Genomic DNA, 9,901 nt, shown 5'->3' on the forward strand with positions numbered 1-9,901 from the left:
TCTGACCCTCCAAAAATATCTATGGCTTGATTCATTTATTTTATTTCTTTTTATCTTTTTATTTTCTTATTTTATGAAATTTTTATTTTTTTTATTTCTCTCTAGAGTTAATTTCACTACGTGATATTTATATTTTTTTATGGAAAAAAAATCTATTAATTTCAAATTATTATTTACTACTTTTATTGAATAAATGTATTTTCTCAAAATATTATAATAATTATGATAAAGAACTCTACTAAAGAAGTTAAAAAAATAAAAATAATTCAAAAACAGTGCGAAAATGATATGTAGAGTATTATGAAAGATTTATTTTATTTTATAAAATTAAATCATAATTTTTTAATATTAATATCATTGATTGTAAGTTTCATATAATTATAATGATTGATTGAATTAATTTATAAAAGAATTTATAATTAAAGCATATCAAATTATATTAAAATTAAATTTTATAATTATATATATCATAATATATTGGAAAGTAAACTTAATTGAAGCATATCTCAAACCAATCAGTGTTTTGAAAATAAAACTAAATCGATCAATTGAATCAATTATGAAATCACGAATTGGTTTAACTATTTTTTAAAATTTTCTTCTTAAAATATAATTTAATAAATTTGTATTAAAACTAAATCGATTGAACTAATCATATGATTGTTATACATTTTTCTGACATAATTGAAAATCCACCATATGAGCTTGCTGTTTTATAATATAAGTTGATGCTGATAATAATTTAGGTTATTTGATAATTTAGTCCTTGAAGAGTATGATAAAAATTATTATTTAATTTATTTATTTTTTATGAAAATTAAATTAGTCCTTGAGATATGTTTGTATTAATAAAATAGTCATTTATTAAAATTTATTGTTAGTTAATTATAATTAAAGCAGCCAACTCAAATTCATAGAACTAAATTATTATAAATATTAAAATTATAGAGACTAAATTATTATAAAAAGTGAAATGTGTTAGATTAAATTGTTACAATTTTCAACTCATTAATGGTGAATTTAAAATGAAGAACTATTTTGTCAATAAAAATATATTTTAAGAACTAATTTATTTCTTATAAAAATTCAATTAAATGATAATTTTTATCATCTTTCAAGAACTAAATTATAAATTAATTTGTCCCAATAAACCCTTGAAGTTTGGATGATAATGAAACTAAATTTTAAAAATATTAAGAGCTTAATTATCTATTAAAAAAAATCAATGACTCAATTGATTATTGAATTAAACTTTAAAGACTTATTTGGATTTTTCGGCCCAATAATTAATGGGCATAATAAATATGTAGTACTAATTCTATGTAACCAAAGTTGAGATGACTCTTATGGCACTTAAGGAAGCATCAAGTCAAAACAAATCAACAATCTTTCACAAAGAAAATAAAATCATATATTCTAAGGTGCTTAAATTAACAAGGAATCAAAACTATAACCATTAATTTCTTTAACCATTTATGGAGGGTACCCACTAACGATCGATGTTGTTCTGAACCACAGATTTAAGATATTGATATAATACATTACGCAATTATATATTTATTTACTTTCTTTCTTTTGGGAAAAAATTAAAAAAAAAAAAGAAAAGAAAAAGGTTTGCTCGTCCACTTTCGCATTATCAATTTGTATGTGTTCTTTTGCCCATAACCTTCAACAGATGCGCCAATAGAATTTATTCTTCATTTGATGCAGACTTATCATAAAATATATTATATTATGAGACTTAATTTTACTCATTGTTATCATATTTAACATTGGTATTAGTACAATATAATTATAAAATTTAAATATGCATTAATAAATGGCAAATGTATTGGCACTCTTAACGTTTAAAAATATTTCATTTTACATATTAATTTTTAAAAAATTAAACTAAATGAGTCTTATAATCTAATTCAACATCAAAAATTAAATGAGAAATAAAACTAGTTGAGAGTGTTACTGGATTATTTTTATAAATATTATGAGTTAATTTTCGTATTCAATTTTAAATTTATTAAATTATAAAAATTCAGGAGAGTGATGTAATATTTTTAAAATTAGAGTATTATTAAACTTTTTTTTTTATTAAAGGTCATTTACTACGCATTCAGTTTCAATTAACTATATCTTTAAGCCATGTTGCTATTATATTACTATATTTTTATTATGAAATTTTTATTAAAAAATTTGAGAGAAAAAAATTAATAAAAATATAAAAGAATATCTAATTAATAAAATATATAAAAAATATGAAATAATTAATAAAAATTAAAATATTATTTAACTTTTATATATTAAAATTAAAAAAAAATAAATTAAGATTATTTATATCTTAAAAATTACTAATACTTAGGTGTGGTAGCAGAGTAATCTTATAAAGCCCGTAAAAATTGACTTGTATTATCACTTTACAGCAATATTAAAAAATAAAGTTAGTCACTATCGAATAAAATAAGGCTACATTATGAGCACAAGGTCACTATAAATAGAGGACAGAAAGGACCATCATCATCAACTTTAGATCTTGGAAACCTGTAAGTGCAAGGCCTTTCCTCTCTAGTACTCCACAAAACTTGCTTTTGTACCTCTGCTGTGCATGGCCAAGGCTGGAATTGCAAATACAAGGATGCTAATTCTTAGGTAATGTGTCCATTTCAACTATATATGTTCTTTAACTATCAACTTCAATATTCTAGTTAATAGTTCACATTGCTTTTTTAGAGGGAAAAAACTCTTTTATGAATTTTTTTTTCTTATTTTTCAATTTAGATCGGACAATCTCTATAGTGAAAGATTAAAAGATCATATATATATATATCATAAATTCATTTGTTCTATTTAATTTTTTTTTTGCAACATATATATGAATTTATTTTGTCTTTTCAAAAGTATATTCTTTATTGAATTAATAGATTATTTGATTTCCACTTACAAAGAATATATTTTATTGTAAGAATAAAATATGTGAAAGTGATCATATACTTAAGAGTTTCACGAATTATTTTTATTAAATATTTTAAAATAGTTTTGTTTAATGATAATAATGATTAGGAAAATTTACTATTTGATCCTTGTGCTTTGACCAATATTACAACATAGTCCCTATATTCTGTAAATTGAATAATTTAACCCCTCACTTATACTTTCATCAAAATTAGAGGTTCTCCCATCCAATATTACTGTTAGTTTAAGTAAAAAGACAAATATACTTTTTATCAAATTAAGGAGAACTTATTATTTGGCTCATTAGTTTGACCGATATTATGAGGTCCCTGTATTTTGGAAACCCTCCAATTAAATTAATTTTTATCACATAAATTAACTCTTTTTGTTCTATAAAAAGATTTCAAGAAAAAATTTCAATAAGAATTAAGTTAATAAGAAAAAAAATTCTAATAATTTCAACAATTATCAAATATAGAGATTAAGTCATTCAATTTTCAAAGAGGCCAAGTTGTAATATCAATCAAAATTCAGGGATTAAATAGTAAATTTTTTTAATTGAATAAAGGGTATATTTATCTTTTTACTTAAATTAACGATAATATTGGACTAAAGAATATCTGACTTTGACGGAAGTATAAGTGAGAGACTAAATTGTTCAATTTTAAAAATACATGAACAAATCAAAATATTAGTCAAAATCTAAAGATCAAATAGTAAATTACCCTAATGATTAATGCTATCTTTAAATTAAAATTTTAACTTTTTTTTCCCTTACCCAACTCATTCATGAACTATCTCATTTAAATTAGAACTCTACTTGAATTGTTGATGTTATAGTGGATTTGAATGGAACCTATTTTCAAAGTGGAAATACTTTCAGTCCCATCTTTAGCCTTTTATAAATGTGTAATATATACTTTCCCTCTAAACTTTTGCTTGATTGATATGCACAGAACTTATTCTTCCAAATCTAACCCATAAATCAAATTGTACTATGTTACATTTACTACACTCATATATACCTTTGCCCTAATATAGTCACAAACTAGCATTCATGGTAAGAGCTGGAATGGTAAAACCAAAAATTCTAATTAGGTAACGATCATCTCTTGATTTTATGATATAGTTTCTAATCGGTTTTATTTAAATTCTTTTGAGTTGGCTAATGCTAGATCATGCAGGGAAGCTCGACACGTCCATAACCATTTCGCTAATCTTTCAACAACAAGACGACATTATTATCATTATCATCATCATCATCATTTAGAAGAATCGGGAAACTCGATCATGGAAGCAAAGACGGAGGACGGATCTTGTTGGGTACCTCATCCTCGCACTGGAATATATGTGCCCAAGGGCCATGAACGGGTGATGGACGATGTACCAGAAAGTGCAGCTTCTTTTAATCAGACTTACTGGCTGAGGAATGTTGATGGTGTTGAGAGGCCTGACCCTGATGTTCCTTCTGATCATTATTTGTCTAAAGATTTCTATTAACTATATATATATATATATATATATAGAGTACTTGTCTGAAGTTACCTTACATGCTGTGCCAGACTATATAAAGTCTAGGAAAAAGAAGTTAAATGTAATATTGTAGTCTGCCTAAAAAACGCAAGTCAATATATTTCCTTATGTATGAAAAAATAAAGAAAATCTATTTCTATCATTTACTAACCGATTGCATGCAAAGTTGTCGACATTGTTTTGGCAATCATTTCAATTTGATCTAGCTAATGATTAAAGAAATTTTAAAATTTTGCATGAATTTTTAATTTTAATAAAACAAGTATTTAATTTCATCAATTAATCTTTAATATCTGATATTTACCTAAATTGGCATGTGCATTTATGATAATTAATCTTGAAATGTGTAATACCCCCCACTTCGATAATTTATCAATGATAAATGATTGTCAGTATTTTATTTCATTCATTATTTTTGCAGGTTGAATATTCCTTTTATATAAATATTTAATTTAAATATTTTATAAGATTATTGAAATTTTAAAATATATTATTAGTAAAAAATAATTTTTTATGTGAATTATTAATTAATATATATATAATTTAATTTTATATCGAATTCGGGTATGGTGAATGTTACACCTTCTGCTTTATTTATAGCTGCACTTTTGCTTGCAGCTCAAGCTTTGTAGCTCCATGGTCTGCTGGTTTTAACTGTTACTTAATGTTACCTTCATTGCAATTTACCACTACTGCACTTGCTCAAAACGGACTCACGTTTGTGTAAAAACTCCATGCCTCCACTGCACTTTCACGTTCCATTAACAACAATTGCCTCTTGAAATTTCCGCAAATTGCTATTTGGATCACCTGCATCTTGGGTAGCTTCTTGAATTCAATGAGCATGGATCTTGAATTTTGGGTAAAAAGGGTTATGAATTTGGATATGATTATTGGGTTTGGATTATGGATCCGAGTTATAGGCCAGGCTCAATCGGTATGGATCTTGAACTTTTAGTAAAAACGTTTATAGATTTGGATATGGTTATTGGGTTTGGATTATGGATCCGGGTTATGGGCAGGCTGTACTTGAGCTTTTTAGAGATTTAATTAATTTTATTTTTTTAGAATAATTGATTTTTTTCTTGAAGCCCATTAATCAAATATGTCCAAGATAAAAATTAATATGAGGGTATACAAAAATCTATTTCTATCATATACTAGACTATTGCACGCAAAGTTGTCGACATTTTGCCGACAATCATTTTAATTTGATCCAATGCTTAAAATAATTTAAATATTTGCATGAATTTTTAATTTTAATGCAAATATATTTAATTCTAAAAATTTTGAAGTGTTGCTTAGCAGAGTCAAATCTTATTGATAAGGAAAAGAGAGCTCCTGTTAAGAGATAGAAATGAATAACATATTTGTGAAAATACTTTATCTGAATTCGATCTTAATTAATAATTTTAATGATTGAATCTCTATCAAATTTGATTTAAATTCATCCTAAGCTATATTTATCTATTCTAAACTCAATTATTATTATGTAAATATTATTTGAATTCATTTAATTTCATAAATTAATAATTTATATAAAAATATTTTTATTATTAATTTATATTTTAAAAATTTAATAATCTTATAAAATATTTAAATTCTAATTATTTAAAATATAATATTCTACAAATTGATAAATATTATGAAATATAATATTATAAAAATTTATAAATTTTATGTTAAAGTATAATATTTATATTTAATTAATTATTTAGATAAGTGGGTTCAGTAACAAGTACCTAAAACATAAAATTTAAACTCGATAAATGTATTATTCTTCAAACTTGAATATATTCCAAACTCGATTATAAATTACCTAAACCCATCCTAATAAGGTTTGATCATATCAAATATCAGAAAATACCTAACCCCACTGTTATCGCTACTCATATTCTTACCAACTGGATTAACTCTGTTGGATGGAATTAATTTTAATTTTAATAATTAAATTATTTGATTGATGAAAATACATAAAATCACAAACACATTGTCCCTACCTCCTAGCAAGGTTGTAGATATGGTTTTTGTTGGGTTTTGGTTTTGCATGTAGATTGAAGGCTCATCGGAGAGAGTTTTGATGCAACGTGCGGATTCTTTTAGCTGTGTTTGTGATCCTCGGCTTTGCAAAGCTAAGTTTAGTGTGTTAATGGGAAGGTTTCTAGCTAGTGGGTTCATGGAGTTCTGATGTTTGGCAAGTGGCACCTCCGAAGTCCTTATCCACCTCTGATGTGGCTGATTGCCATGGAGCTCTACGACACCTCCTCCTTGAAGATGGCTTCCAATGGCCCATGGTATGGTGTTTGTTAGTGGATGGCTCCTGGCGTTGTTTTGGCCTTTTCTTATCAGAGACAATTTTTGGGTTTGCAATCTATTGCTGCATTCGACTCTTCGATTTTTCTTGCGAGACATCTTCAGCAACTATCTTGGAGTTGGCGATGGCTTGTTTGTTGTGCCTTATTGCTCCTACTTGTGGCTGCCCTAAGTAGCTTTTGGTTTCTTCAGGCTGAGCTTGTATGCTGGGTTTAATAGGAAGGGAAAAGGAGCGAATCAGAAACGGAGATCGCTCTTTGGGATTGGGGTGGAGATTTCCCAGTTGGGGGCAAAACAGAGTGGTTTCCTCATGAGACTTTTCTTTTATTTTTTTTTATTTTAATTTATTATTATATAATACATTTATTTATTAAAAAATAAATTATAAGTGAAAAAGATAAGTTTTAAATATAATTTTAATATATATATATATATATATATATATATATATATATATTATAATATTTAAATACATAAATATATGAAAATAAATTATTTTTAATAAAAAATAATAATATATTTATCATTCATAGGTTTATGAATCGGGCTTCATTAAGTTTTAAGTCTTCTAGTCTCTGTTAGCTCATATATGGTTTAATCCCATTAAAAAAATCTCTAACTTTTGAAACGAAAGAAAACTTAAGACAAAAAAATTTATATTTTATTAATAACTCCATATTTCTCAATAAAAAAAATTTTAAATTAAAAATCTAGTTTCAAATCGATATAAATGACTTAACTATTAAAATTGAAATTAATGAAAATTAAAAATTTTGATTAAAATTAAAAATGCGTGAAGTCTGAATTTTTTTTGTTTTGTTTTTTTTTTTATCATTTCACCTTTTAATTTCTTTTTCTACAAAAATATACTTCCATATGAAAAATGTTATTTAACTCAAAAAAATTATATAGCATTTTAATCAATTTGGATGTGTTATTATTTTATCTGCATTAACATTATACTAATAAAAATATCATGTTAGATGGATATATTTTTTTTCGGAAATGCAAATCTATTAAGTTTTTGTAAAGGCAAATAGAAAAGTACGTGGTTAAGTTACTTCAAATGATAAGAAAGAGTCACTGTGGAACAAGTTTTGAGCAATAGAATGAACAGCTCAATTACATTATTTATTAGTAAACTGGAACCGTAAAACATTATAATTATTAATTAAAATAGATATATCAAGATATATCCAATAAATAATGGGAAATAATGTCATACCCAACAAATTATCAGGAATAATGCCTCTCTTAACCATAGAAATTACTGGCTTAGAATCTTCTTCAATAATAACAGAATTAAATTCCTCGTTGTTAGCCAGTAAGCATAATTGAGAATTGAGATGACAGTAGCTCAAATTAGCAAATGAATAATTAATATGAAATGTAAAATAATGATGAGGTCTCCTAACCAATTCATTAACTTACCTATTGGAGCAGACATAATAATAATAATAATAATAATAATAATAATTATTATTATTATTATTATTATTATTATTATTATTATTATTATTATTATTATTTGAACTGAGAAAATAAGAATTTAAATCTTGAGTCAGATTACAAAAGAGATATTAATTTCTCCTTTGTGATTTTTTTTTTCAATTTTAATGTGAATAGTCTGCTTTTAGCAAAATTTAAAGAATAATTTCAGAAAGTAAGTGAAAACTGACTTATATTATCACTTTAGCGTAATATTAAAAAATAAATAAAGTCACCATCGAATAAAATAAGGAATATAAGGTCCACTATAAATAGAGGATAGAAAGGACCATCATCAACAACTTTAGATCTTGGAAACCCTGCAAGTGCAAGGCCTTCCCTCTCTAGACTCCATAAAACTTGCTTTTGTACCTCTGCTGTGCATGGCCAAGGCTGGAATTGCAAGAACAAAGATGCTAATTCTTAGGTACTGTGTCCTTCATTTCAACTATATTCTTTAAATTAGAACTTTACTTGACATTATTGATGTTTTAGTGGAATTGAATGGAACTTATTTTCAAAGTGGAAATAGGTTTCAGTCCCATCTTTTCCCTTTTATAATTACGTAATATACTTTCCCTATAAACTTTTACTTGATTAATATGCACAGAACTTATTCTTCCAAATCTAACCCATAAGTCAGATTGTATGATGTTACATGGCTAATTAAGTTTTGGTCCTATAGTCACAAAGTAGCAATCATGGCAAGAGCTGGAGTGGTAAAATAAAAAATTCTAATTAGGTAACAATCCATCTCTTCATTTTATGATATTATGATCATTAGTTTTATTTTGGGTTCTAATTGGTTTTATTTTAATCCCCTTAAGTTGGCTTATTAGGGTAATATTAATAATTTTGAAGCTAATGCCAGATCATGCAGGGAAGCTCGACATGTCCATAAACATTTCGCTTTTCTTTCAACAATAAGACAACATAATCATCATCAACTGGAAGAATCGAGAAACTCGATCATGGAAGCAAAGAAGGAGAACGGATCTGATTGGGTACCCCATCCTCGCACCGGAATATATGTGCTGAAGGGCCACGAACGAGTGTTGGACAATGTACCAGAAAGTGCAGCTTCTCTTAATAATCAGACTTACTGGTTGAGGAATGTTGATGGTGTTGAGAAGCCTGACCCTGATGTTCCTTCTGATCATCATTATTCGTCTAAAGATTTCTATTAACTACATATATAATAGTCCTTATTGACTTAAGTTACTTTACATGTTGTACCAGACTATATAAAATCTAGGAAGAAGAAGCTAAATGTAATATTGTAACTTGCCTAAGAAATGCAAGGACATGCGTTTCCATATGTATAAAAAAAAATTGAATAAAAATTCCAGTAATAGTAACAAATTTCTCTCAACTTTCTTTCTTTTGGTTTTTGGTCTTCTCTTGGGTCAGCCGAGTTTCTTACCTTCGGTTGGCTGCCCTTGCCCTTCTGAGCAAGGGAAGGTTTCCTTCCCCGCCCTAGGTTGCTTAGTAGATAGGTTTTGTTTTGGTTTTCTGCGTTATAGATCTTAGAGCTTCATGGTAAGGGCAACCAGCAGAAGATCTAGTTCAAGACAGCTACGTTGTTGAATCTTTACCTGGGTTTGTTGGTATCCTAGGTTTAAAA

At 26.5% G+C, this 9,901-nt stretch overlaps 2 protein-coding genes across 4 annotated transcripts; both read left to right on the forward strand.

The window, feature by feature from the left end:
- Nucleotides 1-2,509: 2,509 nt before the first annotated feature.
- Nucleotides 2,510-4,618, forward strand: LOC110670415 (uncharacterized). Of its 2 annotated transcripts, XM_021832458.2 has the most exons (3): nucleotides 2,517-2,640; nucleotides 3,985-4,041; nucleotides 4,128-4,618. In XM_021832458.2, the coding sequence occupies exons 1-3, from the start codon at nucleotides 2,597-2,599 to the stop codon at nucleotides 4,441-4,443; spliced, it is 417 nt and encodes a 138-aa protein (XP_021688150.2). In that variant the 5' UTR covers nucleotides 2,517-2,596; the 3' UTR covers nucleotides 4,444-4,618. The 2 variants fall into 2 exon arrangements, with proteins under 2 accessions (XP_021688151.1, XP_021688150.2); XM_021832459.2 differs by lacking the exon at nucleotides 3,985-4,041 and having other exon boundaries at nucleotides 2,510-2,640.
- A 3,922-nt stretch (nucleotides 4,619-8,540) lies between these two features.
- LOC131168718 (uncharacterized) lies at nucleotides 8,541-9,649 on the forward strand. Of its 2 annotated transcripts, none has more exons than XM_058151448.1 (2): nucleotides 8,541-8,704; nucleotides 9,149-9,649. In XM_058151448.1, exons 1-2 carry the CDS (start codon nucleotides 8,661-8,663, stop codon nucleotides 9,462-9,464), a joined length of 360 nt encoding a protein of 119 aa, XP_058007431.1. In that variant the 5' UTR covers nucleotides 8,541-8,660; the 3' UTR covers nucleotides 9,465-9,649. The 2 variants fall into 2 exon arrangements, with proteins under 2 accessions (XP_058007431.1, XP_021688152.2); XM_021832460.2 differs by having other exon boundaries at nucleotides 9,158-9,649.
- The last annotated feature ends 252 nt before the right edge of the window (nucleotides 9,650-9,901 follow it).

This window comes from Hevea brasiliensis, chromosome 8, assembly GCF_030052815.1.
Source record: "Hevea brasiliensis isolate MT/VB/25A 57/8 chromosome 8, ASM3005281v1, whole genome shotgun sequence".
Taxonomy (NCBI): domain Eukaryota; kingdom Viridiplantae; phylum Streptophyta; class Magnoliopsida; order Malpighiales; family Euphorbiaceae; genus Hevea; species Hevea brasiliensis.

Bases quoted from the DNA above. Each gene is read 5' to 3' on its own strand.
- LOC110670415 (XM_021832458.2), top strand. From the start codon at position 2,597: ATGGCCAAGGCTGGAATTGCAAATACAAGGATGCTAATTCTTAG. The intron at 2,641-3,984 runs GTAATGTGTCCA...GCCCTAATATAG, and splicing joins ACAAGGATGCTAATTCTTAG to TCACAAACTAGCATTCATGG. The intron at 4,042-4,127 runs GTAACGATCATC...TAGATCATGCAG, and splicing joins AAACCAAAAATTCTAATTAG to GGAAGCTCGACACGTCCATA.
- LOC131168718 (XM_058151448.1), top strand. From the start codon at position 8,661: ATGGCCAAGGCTGGAATTGCAAGAACAAAGATGCTAATTCTTAG. The intron at 8,705-9,148 runs GTACTGTGTCCT...AGCTAATGCCAG, and splicing joins ACAAAGATGCTAATTCTTAG to ATCATGCAGGGAAGCTCGAC.